The sequence below is a fragment of the Plodia interpunctella genome, chromosome 26, assembly GCF_027563975.2.
Source record: "Plodia interpunctella isolate USDA-ARS_2022_Savannah chromosome 26, ilPloInte3.2, whole genome shotgun sequence".
In the NCBI taxonomy this organism is placed as follows: domain Eukaryota; kingdom Metazoa; phylum Arthropoda; class Insecta; order Lepidoptera; family Pyralidae; genus Plodia; species Plodia interpunctella.
Genome location: NC_071319.1, coordinates 6018433 through 6038580, shown reverse-complemented (window position 1 = coordinate 6038580; position 20148 = coordinate 6018433). Strand labels below are relative to the sequence as shown.

At 37.2% G+C, this 20148-nt stretch overlaps 1 protein-coding gene across 3 annotated transcripts in view; it reads left to right on the top strand.

Annotated features, from left to right (window-relative positions):
• LOC128681249 (uncharacterized protein) overlaps nucleotides 1-20148 on the top strand; it is a 61828-nt gene that overhangs the window by 25403 nt on the left and 16277 nt on the right. For 2 of the 3 annotated variants that reach the window (XM_053765020.2, XM_064436856.1), the window contains 11 exons: nucleotides 3578-3660; nucleotides 4024-4197; nucleotides 4830-4973; nucleotides 5238-6085; nucleotides 9342-9447; nucleotides 9936-10056; nucleotides 10750-11743; nucleotides 12153-12352; nucleotides 12884-13012; nucleotides 13443-14710; nucleotides 14921-15137. In XM_053765020.2, the coding sequence (XP_053620995.1) occupies nucleotides 3578-3660; nucleotides 4024-4197; nucleotides 4830-4973; nucleotides 5238-6085; nucleotides 9342-9447; nucleotides 9936-10056; nucleotides 10750-11743; nucleotides 12153-12352; nucleotides 12884-13012; nucleotides 13443-14710; nucleotides 14921-15137 (4284 nt within the window). Of the gene's footprint in view, nucleotides 1-3577; nucleotides 3661-4023; nucleotides 4198-4829; nucleotides 4974-5237; nucleotides 6086-7669; nucleotides 8660-9341; nucleotides 9448-9935; nucleotides 10057-10749; nucleotides 11744-12152; nucleotides 12353-12883; nucleotides 13013-13442; nucleotides 14711-14920; nucleotides 15138-20148 lie in introns of those variants that run through there. The other variant, XM_053765021.2, reaches the window with a different exon arrangement.

Sequence of the window (20148 nt, the reverse complement as noted above, 5' to 3'; positions counted from 1 at the left end):
CACCGGTCATCGCGTGGGAACATGAATATAAATGAGTCATTAGTTAGCGGGATAAATGTTTGGTGCAGCATCTGTGGCGATGTCTAGAAAGGGCGTTCCAAATTTCTAAACTCATCGACATATTTTAGAACAAATTCAATGAATTTTCAGGTCTCATAGAACACACACACGTATTAAAAGCCCTGAAAAATCAATGCTACTGTTACAAATGTTAGTAAATATTTCCTGTGATCATTAGATAAATTTCGTAATAGATAACTGTACATATCATATCAGAATCCAGCCAGCTTGAATTTGCGACGAAGATACATGGCTACAAATGTCTTACTATAAGATTTGTTTATTTAAAAAAGTAGCGACTTTTTATATGTGTTTATGAATGAAATATCCAATCTATGTCAAACATACAATCTGTGTAAATCAATATCATTAAATGCTTTGACCGCGAGCCCAGCGGAGCTTAAATGCTGAAACCTCTTATTACTGTAACGCACACGGATCGGGTTACGCAGGGAGATATCTTGAGGCCGGCTAGGATTTCGCTGAGAAGGGACTGTGCAATATTCTGCTTGCATTCTCGTTTTAAAAATGAGCATCAATTAGTTTGTAGATTTCCAAATTAACAATTAAATTGATTGTAGACTTCAAAGTTAACAATTATATTGATTTTAAAATTAACAATTATAATTTGATCAAAAACATCGAAGAAACTTGTCAAAAGTCAGATTTCTTGAGAAACTGAACTTAAATGCAAACTTAAAATTGTGAATAGTTTAAGCAATATTGGCTTAAAACATTGTAGGACGTCTATTTTGAAAATTATTAAAAAAATAACTAGTTTGTATTATCTTTTCATTCAGTTAGACAGTTAAGAGGTATGTAGATGCTAATGCACTAATGTACTCGCATCGGGTCACGCAGGGAGATATCTTAGGGCCGACTACATCTTCGCTGATATTTGTGTAATATCTATTGCGTTCTAGGTAATCCTTTCCACATTTATTATATCGTAAAATAAGCTTCATATAGTGCGTCGGTTAACTGCTTTACTTCGCTCGGTCGAGCAATTTACAAATAAATATCAAGAATAATTCCGTAATCATTCATAAATTCATCGTGTTCTCGCCTCATGTATACAAAAGTAATTATATCAATTTAAAAGATCGATAAATCACCAGAAACCTAATCAGGTTTTTAGTATCTGTTAAATATTCTATTTTCAACGCTCAATGAGATATCCAATCAATTCAACACTAACATCTCAAGTACAATCAATGAACACCAGTGGCGACATTACGTCCGATGCGCCATTGTCTCTTACAAAGAATCCGTAAAGTTACCAAAGGAATTTAACACTGTCACGTATTTTTCATAGCTAGTGAGTACATCTGCGATCGTTGCAATTAATGTGTTAATTGTGTGTGCACACTTTCCAAGAATCATAATCGTTAACACGCATTTACGGAAGTCGATGCGCTGTATTGTCCGTTTAAGTGGCATCTATTTGTTCAGATATTGCCGACATTGCTTGCAAAATCTTGATTGTCCGTAAGAGTAACGCAAAGATATGCCTATGCTCAGCAGTAGGCGGAAAAGGCCTGAAATGATGATGATGAAGAGAAATTATTCGCAGTAAGTATTTGTATTTTACCTATCGCCATTTAGTGGTGTTTCTACAGAAGGACATAAGTCAATGCAGGCCGAATATATCGTGTCAAAACTGACACTACTAGCTGATGTGAATAATTACTTAAAACTAAATTTATACCTCCTCCAAATCGTAAGTGAAGAAGCGGCGCTACAAACTCGAGTGCACCGTTTTCTCCAAAGGCAACCACTATAATCAAACTAATGATCTCTTTGCCATAAAAACAACATTGTACACTGGTCTTGGCTGTATTACTTTCAAATAATATTATTGTTCGTACAATTAAGTTACTACAAACAAACTTAGACGCACTGCCCCGGATCTTTAAATCCTCTTATGCTAATGAGCCCGAATCACCAATTCTAGAGGTCACTCCCTGGCCTCCTTCACTTGATGTTGCTAATGGAGTGGTGTTATGTAACTCATTAAGTTATAGATGATTCACGGCATGAATGGTGGCTTACGCAATCGTTGATCGAGATAAGTGCGAGTTAATTCTTTTAATGTGGGTTTGGATTGTAAAATATATGATTTCTATTGATGTAGATTTAGTTTAGTGTCGTTTCATGTTTCTTGTGGAGCTGTGATTTCATGCGGGTCTTAAATCTTGTTGATTAGATATGTACATTCAAGACCAAGCTTCTGTTGAATATTATTAAGTTCTTTTGGTAGTGAATACTTTTAATATCTCTCTATTACTCGCTTACTAGTTAATAGTCCAGTAAGAAACATTCTGATTGATCTGCTCACCATACTTACGTGATTTCCTAAATAGAGGATAGTTACTCACGTATGGTGCCATACCGATTCAATACATAACAATAACTGTCAAGAAATATAGTTTTGTAATATGAATGATGCTCTGTCGCTATTGCAACAGATAAAGAAGCGTGATCTAAATTCTGCATCGCGCAGACTTGGATACTGCAGTTGGAGACAAACTCTGAAATTCTCATATTTATAAAACGACTAACACGTGCGTTTCTATTTCGAATACCCAACAAAAATAAGCAGAAACACATCGGAATAGTCCTTATGCGTACGGGGATAAGGCATAAGCAATTAATATTTATTCCGTCTGTCAGTAACCGTAATTTGAAGCTGGTGATTTGTAAAAGTTGAACTGTGTTTAGTCAAAGTCCAAATTACGGCGCACAGTCTAGAAATAGATGATATTTATTCATGACTGACGGGGACGCAAAATAAACCAAACACGATGGTTATAAATGCTGTTACCTAGATCCACCCTCTATTCATTCGAAAAATATCTTAAATGTAGTTCTCCTAGTGTGATTGAAACTCCTCACGATGTTTTTCTTCACCGGAAGCAAGTGGCGTTCACCGATTTGTATTCTTGTTTGCAATAAATAAACTCAAAAACTACTGGACTGATTTAACCATTGGAGTATCACCAAATCCTCGCAGAATTGCTTACACTGTAAGCTGCAAACAATAAATCTTGCTGAAACGCTACAACTGTGATGGTCGTCAGGTGACGTCACAGGAAATGCAGCTATTTGCGTTGGCGCCAGTTTGTTTTGTTGACTCGCTACCCGGCCCTTTGCTCTTGGTGAACCCTAAGTTATGAAAGTTATTGTTCTTTACACTCGGGTGATTTCGAGTTTTGTATTTTAATGTTCGAGCTTCAAGTCAGTGATGTTCTTGTCGGTGGAGTGTGTGAATATTCTTACTGAAGAATCCAATTTCAACCTCTATTAACTAGAAATTCATTTAAAATTTAAATTGTAACTCACCGCCAAGAGAGAGCCTCAATCTGAAATAATGCTTCAATTCAAGAAGACGCAGCAGAAGTCTGTAGCAGAAGGGGCATACCCAAAAAGAGAGACTTTTATCCTAAAATTCCTACGATAGAAAGATATAGAGAGCTCTGGAACAAATGTTTCATCAAACTTTATTTCTTCTTTCCAGGGTGGCGACCAACACTCCTCACCTGGTGAGCCTGGGGACCGGCCGCCTTAGCACTGCCGTCACGTTACACCCCATCAAACAGGGTAAGTCCTAAACTTTCGTCGTTGTCTAGAATTTGAGATACAATTACATAATGTTTCGGCGAAGAATTGAATGGTCGCTTAGAACTGACAACTTTATCCAGCAGCAGAAAACAAGGGTCTGTTTAAAGAAAATATCTTTGAAAGTACAGAAATATATACTTATTGTAAACCTTTTAGCCAACCAAGCTTCATATACATGAGTTCTGTCGATATCGGTGAAGCTACTACCCATTCAAAGTAATTTAGCCATGTCTGTGTTATATTTAAGATAACATTTTGTATAAAACGTTTGGTCAATTACTCATTATTATACTGTGGTTATATAAATAATAATTTTTCCAACTATATTGGTATGTGTTCCAGGCCGCGTGACGATAGGCTCGGATCCGACATGCGACATGTACGTGGTCGGCACGGGCGTGGCGAGCGTCCACTGCCGCGTGGAGAACTCGCACGGCGTGGTCACCCTGTACCCGGTGAGCGGCTGCACGCTGCTGGACGGGCTGCCGGTCGACAAGCCCACCAGACTCTCGCAGGGTTAGTATTGTATCAGCTCAGGGCTAATGTGTGCTCATCCTATACTCCTTGATCTCTCTCTCTCTCTCTCTCATCTCCGCAAGTTCTCGTTCGGAGCTGAGATGCCCGGAAGCTCGAAAATTGCCATTCAATTTCCTGGCCTGTCATTAGCCTGTCTGACTTCAACCCTTTTTCAGAATGCTATTGTTGCCTTTCAATTTCCTAGGCTATGTCCCCTAGCCACCTGGTACGACATAAATTCTATCCTTCTATTCTAGTGGTCCTATTCGAGGACGGAACCGCACGCCATAGAATATGACCTAGAATTCTGAAAATTATTGTTGATGACATGTACCATAGTACCTTTGAGTTAATAAATCCATTGGATTCCTGTATGGTCTTTATTCCGGTGATGAAACTTGAAGGAAGACATCGTGAGTAATTTTGTAGAATGCTCTATTCACAAGTATAGGCCATAAGTAATGTCAAATACCTACTTAGGCTACTTTATATACCAGCCATCAGTATAAATTGAAACTCTAGTGAATCATCTACATGTATCTAACGATTTAACTAAATTTTTCCACGATTAAGATACTACTTTACAGAACTGAAAAATCCATCCTATCGTCATAATAATTTTCCATCACCAGGCAGCATGCTGACCATCGGGCGCTCCAACTACCTCCGCTTCAACCACCCGGCCGAGGCCAAGCTGATGAAGTCAGTGCTGCCCTCCGCGCACGTCTCCATGGCGCCTGTACAGTTCACACCCAACGACCAGTGCTCGCAACCTGGTGAGTTTTTCCCCTCTCCTCGTCCAAAGAAACCATCTGGAGTGACATAGGCAATTTCATTTTAGATTTACCCGAGCGAAGCCGGGACAGACCTCTAGTGTATTATAAAAATACTTGTATTTTTTGCAAAAAGCTACAACCTACTAGAATTTCGGAACGAACACTGACGAGAAGAAATGCCGAAGGAAAGTCATATAAATTGTATTAGTTTTAACGCTAGTTAATAATAATAAATGTTGTAAGATTGTAAATTTTTCTTCACAGTTTACATGAACCATCACTCCGAGCCAACCAGCCAGTGTTACCAAACGAACTTCCAGAAAATGTACAAAGACCACACTCTCTCACAGCTCGACCAGGAATTAGACATGACGCTCAAAGACCTCTCCAAAAAGAAACCACCAGTCGCCCCCAGGAAACCCTACCTCGACTCGAGAGAATCAGACTCCAATTCCGACCAGGAAACCAAGCCCAAAATGTCCAGTATTATGGCCAAAGTCTCAAAGTTCGAATACTACGCTAAGCAACAGAAAGTTGGTCGAAGCCAATTCTACACCTCGAATGAAAACGAAATATCTCCCAAAGTATTTAGCTCGAATTCCCTAACAGTCAACACCCCAGCCAAAGATGTGTTAGGTGGGAAAAACGTACCCAATTATATTAACAAAACGCAAAAAGTTGTTGTGAACGAAAATAATTTGGATCCTAAAAACTGCTCGTATGCAAACGTGGCTATACGCAATAAGAAAATCGATGACATAGTGCGAAATTTCGACGACTCTAAAAGCGATTTTCGTTTGCCAAAAAAAGTGAATAACGACCAACAGAATGACAATATTTACGGCAGAATCAACAGATGCGATCAAAACGATAAGAACAATGTGGAAAATGCCAAAAACAATGCAGAATCGGCGAAAAATAACACGGACGCTAAGAATTTGGACATCGTTCTAGAACAATCTATAAACGACGCGTATGGGAAGATATGTGAGCGCGGGGTGGGCAAATGCATCAGGCTGCCTTCGCCGGCGTTTGATAGGAACCCTCAATATTCGCCGGTGTACGCCGCGCCGTATGACAGGAGCTTGGACGCCGAAAGCAAGCGAGTGAAAGTAAGTTATTATAAATATAAATAAATAATATAAATATAAATATATTAGGACAAATCACACAGATTGAGCTAGCCCCAAAGTAAGTTCGAGACTTGTGTTATGGGATACTAACTCAACGATACTATATTTTATAATAAATACATATATAGATAAACTTCCAAGACCCGGGCCAATCAGAAAAAGATCATTTTCCATCATGACCCGACCGGGGATCGAACCCGGGACCTCTCGGTTCAGTGGCAAGAATCTTACCACTGCGCCACCGAGGTCGTCTACTCTGTTCTATTTCTCTTTCTCGGGTTTTTTGATAGGGTCGTGGTCATTACTTATTTACTTACCCATTAAAAATGTCAAGCTTGCTAAGTTTAACGCTGACCTTGAAAGCTCTAACGTTATGAAGCTGTGGACTGTTGATTTGAGAAATCCTGAATTCTATTATAGGTAATAAAATAAGCTTTGCTATTAAAACGTTAAATGTTTTTATAGCAAAGCTTGTGCGCTGTGTATTTTAAATGCGCTATGGATATTTTATTTCAACTATCCCATACCCACACGTAAAACTTTACTTATCTTCTGTGGTCGGGGGTTAAAAATTATTATATGCTACCAAATTTGAGAATTATGGAAATCCCCACACGTCGGAATCGAGACGTCTCGACGTACAAATGCTACTTTATTATGTTATCTGTTTAACTTATTCTTGTCTTCCGCTGAATTGTCCTACACGTGATCCTACATTTTATCTAATTACGCACATGTCTTATCAATAACAAATATAATTATTTTTTCTAAGCTTGGGTTACATTTATTTGTTTTGTTATATAAGTATACTTACGTGAATATTTTGGTTCAAATCAAATCAATAGTGATCGATATTTTTTCTTAACGCATTCAATGACAAAGCAGGTTCAATTATAATATATATTAGACAATATATATGTTAGATGGGGTGTGGTCTCAGTGATAGCGATGTAGTGTTTTTGCTTGCGCTTTAATTGATAATCTGACAGAGGGAAACAATGAACTAATGGAAAATTAATACAATTCATCGTGTCATTCCAAGTCAAAAATTGCGATAAGTCCTCCGTTGTACATGTATTTTACTTGTATAATTTCCTAGCACCCCGTCCCGACATCGCTTGGGTAAAAACATAACAAATTATACACCTAAACCTTCCTCAGAAACCACACTATCAATTGGTGGAAACCGCAAGAAAATCCGTCCGGTAGTCTTTTATCGCGAACAAACAGACAGATAGACAGACGCGGCAGAGGACTTTGTTTTATAATATGTAAGGCTGTAAGGATGTTCTTGTTTTCATTCATTAAAGTTATTACAAGCAAACAAAAAATATAGTTCACCAATAATTCGCTTTCTATTCTTTATAGACAGATGGTAGTTGTGGGCGTAGCATTAAGGGAATAACCGCTTTACGCTGACACGTAAACCTCAACTTTTCCCTAGCCTTCGCAACGCCTGAAAGCGCACGATATCTAAGATGTGGTTACGTCTGAATTAATGAACGATAGCGATAACACGATATCGCTTCAGTCTGCGACAACTACTGTTTGTTTCACACTATACGAACGTCTTTTGCATGTCATTATAAAAAAAATAAGATACTGGCTATATACAAAAGTGTATACTGTAAATTGAATTAAAACGTGTATATATTGAAACTGGCTGCAAAGTGCCGCTAATTAAAATGTTGTGTCAAGTATTTTTTGAAATATGTTCCAATTATTTTAATGATACTGGCAGTTTAATTGTGGTCCTATAGTTTTTTTACCGTTATTTGATATGTATAGTCAGTGTCGAAAGTATCGACTTACAACTTTCGATTCGTTCGAAAACGAATGTGGTTTAGAGTACTTTGTGGTGTGACAGTCTGTGGTAACTGACGATTAGCGAACAAATCGTGTTGCAAGTGCAAATTTATTTAAATGTTTCAACAAATAGTAATGTTGTCAAGCGTACCATTCATTATAATCGTGTGTTACGTGCTTAATTCGATAGCAAACATGACGTCAAAACCAGGAAAGAGACAGAAGAAAACGTCGCAAAAGAATTTGTTAAAAACATTCGCGACTAATCTAAAGAAAAACACATTAGCATTGAAAGCTTTGAAATCGACAATCGATAAGAAACACAAACGAGACACAGATGCAGGCTACGAAATAATCGATTTAACGAAATCCATAAACGACAAACTCGAAATAGTTCATAAGTTACGAAACGATATAAAGATTTACAAAACTATAAATACTATATTGACAAACTATTACATCAAGGAGACTAAGAATCACGAAAATAGCATAGATAGCAAAATAATAAAATTGGAAAAACAGATAAAACATTCCTATGACAGTTTGAAAGATGACATATCCAAGATGGCGGACAACATGGGTGTTGCCAGTGAAAAGAATTTCGTTAAAAATTCTTCGTCAATCGAAAATAGTAACGTTTTCGTTGTGGGCAACGATGTAAAATGCAGTCAATATAATCAGATTTATATGCGAAATGAAATTTACAACCATATTATTAAGAAAATTGATAAAATATTTTGCGGCATGGTAAGTTTTGGTAACAAAAAATTCGTAATCTCTAAAATCTCGTAAAAAAAACATTGCAGGGCAATTAACTAATCTACTGATATCGTGGAAATCCGTATATTATCATATTTATGTTTATCCGCATATATTTTAACAGTTTTAGTTTATGATTCACATCTTACATTAATTTGTTTTCCTTTTCGCGCTTTTCCGTTTATAGGAACCTCTTCTTTGTGTGATTTTTATGTGAGTAAAGTAAAATTGAGCATTATCGTACATGTAAGTAATAAGTTTTTCACAAAAATTTCATTGTTGACCCTAAATACAGAAGGATAGTTATAAGTTTAACGTGTCTGTGTATCTGTATGTCTGTCCGTGGCATCCTAGCAGACAAACGGCTGAACCGATGTCACCTATTCTTTTTAATTTGAAGAAGAAATTAATCTAGAGTGCCCTTAGCTATGTTTTCAAAATGTGCGTTCAGCCATTTGGAAACTTAAGAGATACGACTAAGCGACTAAGGAACTGATAGGCAACATTATAGGCAGTTCCAAAGAGGGATGACGTCAGACAGGTTGGTTGTGAAATCGTAACCTAATCTATAGTGGTTTGGAATAACCTCTGGGCTTTGGGACGTCACAGCTCCGAATGTAGGCGAGAACACGCGAAGATGACAGAGATTTATGAAAGTGTATTATTGCAGGCGTACCAGGAGAGGATAAAGGAGGAAGAGCAGAAGGAGGCGGAGACGGCGCGACTCGAGGAGATCCTCAACATGTGCGCGGAGTACGAACGGCAGATCGCGTCTGGTCAGTTCTCAATGTAGACAGATATAACTATTCTCCTATATTGGAATGGAATCTTTGGCTGAGAGTCGTCGCCATAATGTGAAATATGTTGACGGCCACTGTGGAATGTACTGACACACACGGCGACCACTACGTCACATACGTAGTGGTCACCACGCCCGTCCACTATTTATAGGTGAAGGTCCTGGGTTCGATTCCCATCGCCGGCAAATATTTATAACTGTTATATATACCCGCATACAAGCTTGGTGCTTAGTATGGGCCGTTGAGTATTGTCCATTTATTTTTATCTTTTTTCACAAAACATAAAGACTTGACACTAGCTGATAAACCATCAACTAAATCATATATTTCGTCACAATGTTTTCCTTAATAACGGTGATCCTATAGGGTTCCGTTTTTATCTTATCGACGTACGGAGCCCTAAAATCGTGCAGAAGCTATCATAAGAGGTTACGTTTCCTGTATTATGTGTGTGCGCCTCGCAGGCCATCCGATGTCGCCGACGGAGAAGCGTCCCCACAACAAGATCATCACCAACGGCTCGCTGCCGCGCAGCGTCGCGCTCAACAACCCCAACTTTGTGCAAACCAGCGAGGGATACTACAAGTGAGTACATCAAATTCAAATCTTCATTTACATCCTCAATGTATGTAACAGGTCTTTCAAGTATATTAGTGAAACAAAATAGGCATCTCACTTACGCCGGCTGCACATTATCGCCTCGGACAGATGCCGCGACGCGAATGCGCGAACATTGCGTAGTTTGTATGAAAGCTTTTATTTAACGAAATGAAAAACCAGCAATGTCAATCCGCCAAAGTTTGGCGAACTGTATCGCGGCAATGTATAGCCGGCATCATACCTACGTGTCGCATTATCGGCTGTGACGACCGATTCCAAACTCGACCGCAGCCGACGCATCACTAGCACTCTAGACACTCTCTGGTCAGGTGATGCTTGTGTGTGTCGTATTCAATGCTTTAAATAAATACGTATGGATAAATCACATAGATCAAGTTAGCCCTAAGCAAAATTCAAAACTAGTGTTATTAGATACTAACTCAACGACACTATATTTTACAAAAATTACATATACAAATATAGATAAATATCCAAAACCCAGGTCAATCTGAAAAATATAATTTTCCCTCTTAACCTGACCGGGGATCGAACCTGGGACCTTCAGTGTAGCAGTCCGGCATGACGACTATTACGACACAGAAGTCGTGTGGTTCTAAAGTTAAGAAAAACAAACCATTGTTAAGTAAAACGTAACGTATATTTATTTATTCTTTCCAGATTCGATACTAGTCACAACCGTAACAACTCCCTCAGCCAGTCTCTGCCCATACAGAGAAACCTATCTAGCTACGAGAATTTCGAGCCCCATTCGCCTCACGAACCAACTACCCCCGAAGTGACCACACGACACCAAAGCAACTACGAAAACATCGGCCGAATGGACGAAATAGGCATTCCCGTCTTCGAATCACCCATGAAAGAGTTATCTAGTCCTATTATGATAAGAAAAATACATAACCAAAGTAATGATCGAAATAAAACGTCCCCTGTAGGTAGCCCTTACGAAAACATGTACTATAATAGAAATAATTACACGCTTAAACCGAAATCTCCTAACACACAAAGCCCTAGGACTAGAATTAAAACTACGTTTGCTCATAAGAATCTACCATCGCCTCAGTATTTCATATTCCCCACGCCCCCGCCTAAAGATAATGATAACAAACCTGATTTTACTAAAGAAAATAATAAAGATAGTCCTAAAGAGAATAATAATGACGATTCGAAGACTAAATTCGGTGGTATTGAGAAACAATTGAGTTTAGAAGAAGAAATACCAATGATAGATGACACTGATGTAACTAATGACATAGAATTTAGATATAGTAAAGTAATAGACAAACAAGATGATTCACCGAAACTAGAACCAAATCCGGTCGCAGAAGAAAAAGAATACAGTCTGACAAAAAATCAGAGTTTCGATGACGTGAAAAAAGAATTGATGGCAGACATACCAGAGTTGGAGGAATTCGAGAATGATTTGAAGGAAAAAAAGGAAGAGAAATTAATTAAACACATCACAGAAGAAGTAAGAAAGATCGATGTCGAAGCTGATTCTATTGAAAGCACGGTTTTGGATGACAACGTCGACGAGCTGAAGAGTAAATACGATGGTTTGAAGGAAGAACGGAAGAAACTGGTGACTGAAATCCACGATATCAAATGTAAGATGTCCGAAATCAGAACTCAAGAGGACGATATACTCAGAGAGGTAAGAATCCGTATTTTATTAATTGTAAGAGTTAAATCTACGTGACATTTATAAATGACTATATACAAATAGTATCGTCAATTGTATTATACGAAAAATATACAAGATTTGTATACTTGCAACCCTATGACAACTGTTTAGGGACTGGAATTTTTTTCGTTCCCTCATGATGTTTGTCTTCACCCGAAGCAAATGGACCAGTATTAAAACTACTTTTTCTTGTCGAATCGAAATGGCTATTATATTATTTTCGACCAATTGTGGTTACGCTTATGGCTATTAGTCAGATTAATATACAATCTCATGTTACACGAGCAAGATTCGAACCTGAGACCTTTCGATCTGTGTTGTCGAGTGTCTTAACCATTGGACCACCATAACCTATAATCATATCAAACTAATTCAACAGCTTGAAATGGAAAAAGCTTTGATCAAAGGCGAGTACGATTCAGAAATAGCGATACTGAACATCGAACAGAAGAAGAGGATGGAGTTGACGGAGAAAGCGAGGAAGATAGAGGAAGAGATCAAGCTGATGAAAGAGAAGCAGGAGGCGCGGCAGAGCGAGATGCGAGATAGAGTTGAAATTGCTACCACTAAGGTTGAGAGGTGGGTACAGTCTTGGTATTATTGAAACTACTATAAAATACATGAAACAAACTCACGTGGCTCGAGTATAATTGGGAGAGTCGGTCTGTTTCGCTTTCACGAAATGACTATAATGAGGTGTGAAAGTTTATATGAAGATCATGTAAAAGACGACTATTGGTCCTAGAAATTAGTAATATGGCATGGGTAAATAGAAGTTAGAAGTAACTATTCTACGCTATGGAAGTAAATAAATAAATAAACATATTAGGACAAACCACACAGATTGAACTAGCCCCAAAGTAAGTTCGAAACTTGTGTTATGGAATGCTAACTCAACGGTACTATATTTTATAACAAATACATACGAGTATATAGATAAACATCCAAGACCCGGGTCAATCTGAAAAAGATCGTTTTCCATCATGACCCGACCGGGTATCGAACCCGGGACCTCTCGGTTCAGTGGCAAGAAAGAAGGAAGTCGCGTTAAAACAGTGTTTACGAAAACTGCAATGAAAATATATAAGTCAATTATGTTAATGTATTCAGGTTGGAAAAAGATCTGAAAGACAACGCGGCGACGTTAGAAGAGCTGCAAAACGCGCAGGACATACTCGACAACGAGACCAAGATATTTGAGGATCTGGAGTTTCAGCATTTGGAGGAGGAGTCTGAACTGTGAGTCTTTATAAAAAAATCTTTATTTAACTCCACCACTTGTACAGTTGTATAAGGATCACACTAGCTGACAAGTATTGTTCACCATTATTCAAAGGCCTAATGTTATTAATTTCATATCAGGGCATATCAAAATAATGTAAAAATATTTAAACTACATTGATCTAATTAAATAATTCGACGGGAATTTATGAGCCGCTCGAAAAGATGAAATATTGTGCCTCTATTGGTATAATTTACTAGTGTATATGCTAGTTATAACACGCTAAAATAGAAGTAAAGAAGTAAAAGAAATATTGAAGATAGATTCTTATCGGATATTTTCTAAAAGATCTAACATACATACAAATCAAATTTAATTTTTCGTAACCCATCTTGAACGTTGAACAAAATTATTAACATCAGCATTACATATACATTCCTTTTACAGGTTGGCAAACCGCGAAGATCTCCAAAACGAAATAATGGTATTATCTAAGAAAATCGAGGCTCAGAAATCAAGAATCCTCATATTGAAATCTGAAGCTAACAGTAATCTCACATCAGCCTTAGACGAAACTAAAATATTACGCGCAGAATACACTAGACTTTTAAACCGAGTCGAAGAGCTTACGGGCAAAGTCCAAACGATAGAGAAAGAGCTAAAACCAATAGTTGCAAAGTTAAACTTCATAGAAAGAACGCAATCGCCAGATAGTGCATTCTTTACTGATATGACGAGAGCAAAGTCAGGCGAATTCGGTTACTCCCCGCAAACGTCTGACAGTGACGATTTAGATCTAAATAAAATATCCGAAGATCACACGAAACAGATCAAAGACAAGTTCAACTCTATAGATCGAATGTCGCAGTCTATGATTGTCGATATCGAGAGGAGAGTCGGAGATGTTGTCGATGACAGAACCAGCGAAAGTCCGTCTAAGTCTTCAACTTCTTCAAAGGAGAAGAAAGGATTTTGGGAGAGGAACTTCGATTCGCTAAAAAGGAAGAAGAAGCAGAAATCGCCAGAGAAAGTAGATATCATGTCGCAGAGTCTAAACGAAAATATGTTTTACAATAACGAAAATATAGAAAATGATCTGGATAGGTTTAGCAGTTTGCGAAATTCTAAAAAGAAGAAAGATAATAATGTTGGCCCAGTCAAAAGTAATTCCTCATCCAAAATTCCAACTTTCGCTGCTTTAGGTAAAATAATAAAAAAAGATTCATTCGGTAAAAGATCTAGAGATAACACTATTAAGAATGACGAAGTAAATGAAAATAACATTAAAAACCGTTACGTTAAAAATCCTAAACCTGTGTCAGCTGAAAATAAATACGTCAAAGCAAAATCGTTATCTCCAGACAAAATAAATAAAGATGAAGAGACGATAACAGAAGAAACCGCAGACGAAATTAACGCTCACAAATTGAACGTGACATTCGATGTTATACGACAAAATTCGATAGACGAAAAACCTGGTAAAATTATGCACAGAAAAAGTTGTGGAGACGAACCCAATGTGAAAAGTTTAGAGTTTAAAAAGATTGCGGATTCTGGTAAGATTCCTTCGCAAGACGATATCGATAGGATATCCAAAGTGACGATCGACGCGCCGATATTGTCGAGTGATACGGACATGAATTCTTTGGGGAAACGGACTCTGGACAGTCTGATGGAGATCGAAAGGAAGAGAATGGAGATGTTGGAAGAGCAAGGTGAGACAGATCTAGTTAAATAAAACATTGTAAAACTGAAATCAGTTGCATCAACTTAGAAATATGTTTACATAGTAATTTATCTCTCACTCACCTCTCTAATGTGAGCCTTTTGCCGTTTGCTTCCTCATTTCGTCTCCACTTCGGCATCCCTACTTTTTAAACGATTGGTACGCATAGCGTCCATATTAACCAAGTTGTAACTTCCAGGTTGCCAAGTAATAGAGAACGAACGCGAAAAGATCTCCGAACTGAAGAGGCGTGTCCAAGACGAAACCAAAAAGTTATGGGATCAGAAGTATCGCGCCGAACAATCTAGGTCCGTGGACAGCGACAGCCTGCCCTACGACGGGATGGGTGACCGCAGCATCGTGGAGGACAGCTTCGATGACTCTTTCATGATGAACTCAACCATTTTTGAAGAGAAGTAAGTTTTCTTACAAGCTTTTATTTAATTTGCAATGTACAAAAGTATATGTATAAGGTGGCCTCAAATTAATGCAAGTTTTTAATTTAATAGAAAACCGAAACATTTACTGAGATCAAAAACTGTTGTAGATTTGACGAATTTGTGTAAATTATTATTATTTTAGTTATTATTTATTTTATTTTTTTTACATATCCCATAATCAATAAAACATGTAGACTAAGCGTTTTCTTTCAACACCAATATTTTTTCTCACTACTCATGTTTTTTTGCAAAGAATAGTTTGCTTTCTTATTTTCGTTATTTTTGATTGTTTTTATTTTATTCAAAATTCTTTGTTCAACTTAGGATTATATAAGTACATCACATATTGACGTCAAAAAATATACTTAAACTATGTCTACTGCAGACTTCCAAAGCGCAGGTGAAGAAGAAGCGGCGCAACAAACTTCACACATTGAATCATACTTAAGTACATTTGTGTCGTGTCTCGGGTTAAAACAAATTTCACAGAACAACACACTATTACTTCGGAGGCTGACCCGCTGTGATTCAGTAATCAATTTGATAAGATAACCAGCCAGTTGTGTCGCGAATTTCATGGACGACGCGCGCTAGTCTGGCTTACTTTATGTATTTATTTAATAAGGTGTGCAAAACTGACTAACGATGTGTGTGTGTTTATATGTAGTAGTGATACTGGTGGTGTGTGGACTGTAAATTGTTGACATTTTCCGTTGAGAAATATTTTCATAACTTCTGGATTTGCTTTTGTGTTTTGATAAATAAATATAGCTATAAGTGTGAAAGAGAAAGAAATATCAATATGTGGTCTATATTTTATTAAATTACTAATATTTAATATAGCTTGCAATTCTTCATATGAGCCCAACGTACTTGGCGACTAAAGGTTAAGAAGTCTGGACAGCCAATAGGCAACAACAGAATTCGCAAAGAGGGGTGACGTTAGACAAACGGATGGTCGTAAAGTCACAGATCATAAACATTTAAATATTTATCATTTTATGTGGATTTCGGCGTAGTAGTGTCACAATCGAGACTGAAACCGGGAGCACGCTAGAATGAAAAGGAGAGAACTAATAGGTAATATCTGGTTGGTTCCTGATATTAGCCACATAAATCAATAGCTTTGTACGATAAATGTTTCTCCAAAAATTAGACATTACTGGGTAGGTTACGAAAATTTACATGTATCGCAATTTTCGCTGCATCTAAAGTGAATCATTTTATGACGTGTATTTGAACAGGTGGCATCCCAAATAATGTTTTCCCACGTCATCTTTTGTACAATATTTTATTGATATTAAATCCATAAAGAAAGCAGCTTGAGCATTGCATACGAAATAACATCGGCGTATCCAATATACGATCTAAATTCATAGGCTGACATCAAACCGAAACATGTGTGTCATTTAAACAAATCAAAGTAATCGGACTTAATTGAGATATCGTGTTCTCGTTCCTGCGTCCGACCGAGATACGTGAAATATACCTACGTGCTGGAGATAGATACTGTTCAATATGTCGTTTACTTTTTTTCTTAGCCGCATTGAAAATGTATATTAAAATAACAATGTATAACTGACGTAATATCCGTTTTATGTCGTAAAATTGGTATGAGCGACAGACACTATATTGTCCAGTTTCTAACGTGGCTCAGAAACATACTATGTTAGGGTAGATATACAAGTCATCTGCTCAGTGACCCAGTTGGATTCTGAAGCAAGGAACTTTGTCCATATACTCGTACGTAGTAAATTGTAGTACATGCATGTACACATTATTTTGTAGTTTAATCATCTGATTACATGGGATTACCTATAGATAAGATAGAACTATTGATTCATCACAAATCTGATATGTAATGTAGGTACTTGTACATGGCGGATTTTTCCATTAATCGTAAAAAAAATACTAGATTAGTGTTGTCGGAATACCAATTTGATCATCGTAACCTAAAATTCCACTGCTTGCAGAAGGATGTCACGGAAAAGTGTTGCCTTTTGTGTGACAGAATTGCCATATACCTACTACATGGCTCATCAACAGTGGTGCCCCGTCGTTTTTTTATATTGAGGACCTGATTAAAACAATGAGTGATTTACGTGGTTACTTACTGGTCAAATTGATGTCTTTACAATAAGTAAACGACATGCTATTATACCTTTTCGAATCCTAAAATCATTACACTCCTTTTCCCATGCAGTCATATAAATCCACATAAGGCGAACACGAGCATTCCTCGAAAGCTAGCCACAACAATAGGAGACGTGCCGTATCGAGCGCAGGAATCGGGTCGCGATTCAATATGCAAGTATGCTGTTACTGCCAGGGATTAGCCCAGCCTTGTGGGGTAATGACTTAAAAACAGGTTGAAGAAAATTTTGAGCCAGTTTTGAGTGAGTATTAGAATTTCAGACTGGTCGTACTTGACTCGTACTTGATCTGGGAATACTGTCGCTGCCTCTCAGCTGTTTCTGAGTTTTTTCCACGAGTCGATTTCCAAAACAAACTCAATTTCTAACAAGGAGAACGAATAGAATTCTGGTTGGGGTTTAGCCTGAACAATGTTTTTGAATAACTTAGAACAAGAACAATTTACGTTATAATTTGTCAGAATTTATTGAACTTAAACAGCTGGAACACGGAAATACGCGGCCAGCTTGAAAATATAAGTTGTTGTACAAAAGTTTACCGACAAATTGTTTCATGTAAGTTAATCAGGTATCAAATTCTATGATTTAACGTCACTTTTGACAATAGAAATTCCGTGCTCCACAAGATGCATCCTGTACGTGATTGGCTCAATGCTTACTATAAACTTCCTCCGTAGTAATACAGTCCACACATGTATATTACGACTAATAAAGCAATCGTATACGCCTGTTACAGCGATCATTTATTTAAGTGTTCTACCGTTCAGCATACATGCTGGTTGCATCGATTGTAAACTGATAAATTAAGCCCTCTTTCACCACTTACTGATAAAGTATCTGACAGCCAATATGTAACTTATCGAACAGAGAGCGTTAAAAATGGTGTTTCACAGATATTGGAAAGAGCTAACTGGCAAATAACTTCAGAAGATTTATCTAGCAGCTAGTATATCTGTCAGATTACAATATCATATTGTATCAGAGCCCCATGTGTTGAGCAATCGTCTCTTGTGTTGAAACGGCAATGGAAATGCTATAAGTAAATTTGATCATTCGATTATTGTGTTAGATTACACTAAAACGGTTTATCAGCGTGATGTGACATAGACCCTCACTAATATAAAACAAAAAAGTTCTTGTATTTGTATACTTACTCGAGTATAGTCGCCTGGATCTAAAGATCTTTAACTAAAATATAAGTTACGACGTTTCGTCTGCAGCATTAGGTCTCAATGATGTTGTGTTGTGAAGCGATTTAACAATGTGTGCCATTTAATGGAAGTGACATTGTGATAGTGTACAATAATGACAACAAAACGAACCAAAAAGCATAACCTGCTGTGTTGGTAAGTTCCCTACACACTAATGTAAGTGAAAATTAATTATTTGGAGTTATAAGAGATGCTATTTTGCAAAGTTTTATTTAACTTTAAATGTAACATATAAGTATGAATGTCACTTTGTTCAGGTGGAATGCAACTCCATTTTGAAGCAAAATATCTTCAACCGATACATTGTTGCGATATGCGTGGCTCGATGGTCCACCCAGTGTCGGATCTCGGCGTGGGAACTCCTCAACAGTTTACAGCACAATCATGATTTTTTGTCAATGACGACAGTAAAAGCTTGTGTCAAAAATGACATTTTTGTAAAAATCTCATTTTGTTCGTGATTAATTGTCGGGGTATTTTGATGTAAATTTTTCTTATCTGATTTTCCTGGTTTTCTTTTAATGACTTCGAACGAATGAGTCACAAATCTGTCGCAGGTTTTATGACATGGAAATTTCACGAAATGGTGGAAACTAGATATCTCTCAACCAGAAGATGACCTCTTATTACGACATCGTAAAATTTGCTGCTTCCAAGGAGTTGTGTACCAAATGGAGAAATACCTTTTATATATATTGTTGTGTTGGGCTGACTATTGCCCAAATCTTATTTGCCTACAACAAGTGTCTTTTTAAATTGTCATTTTGCAAACTTGATGACGATCAAGTTTATAATTAGATATCCGAAATTAATAATAGAAAATATATATTTTATGTATATATTTATTATAGAAACAAAGAAATAATAAATAAATAAATATATTAAGACAAATCACACAGATTGAGCTAGACCCAAAGTAAATTCGAGACTTGTGTTATGGGATACTATCAACGATACTATATTTTATAACAAATACATATATAGATAAACATCCAAGACCCGGGCCAGTCAGAAAAAGATCATTTTCCATCATGACCCGACCGGGGACCGAACCCGGGACTTCTCAGTTCAGAGGCAAGCAAGTTGGAATAAAATGTTTTAAACTTCTAAAAACGAAACTGCGGGTGCATATCCTGTAGGTAACTCTCCGTATTATTCCCTCTCCTGTCGTTTCAAACTATAATAGACATAAATAAATACGCAAATGTTAATATTACTTAGCACCTATGTATTCCCTCAAAATTTATTTCGTACTAGCTAGTTTTATTATATGTATTCATAAACGACTATAATATATAACGAAAATTATAATTTGTTTATGTAACAATTCACAAACTCCATTCGTTTCCCGCTCTTTGGTCCAAAACGCCCACCCTACAGTGTTAAACTGTGGAATTTGTGATGCATGAATGAACTATATTTAGCTCGCTTTACGCGCGTTATTAAAATAATTGTTGGCAATTTATTTGATTGACGCCGGAATGTTATTTTTCTACTTTGTTATTGGGCGAAAATATTTTTGTTCGCGTGTGATTAGTGTGTTGTTTAGTTGGCGATGAATCATAATCGAAATTCACAGAGATGAACTATGTCCAGAATCATAGGGTAAGGGAATAATGTAGG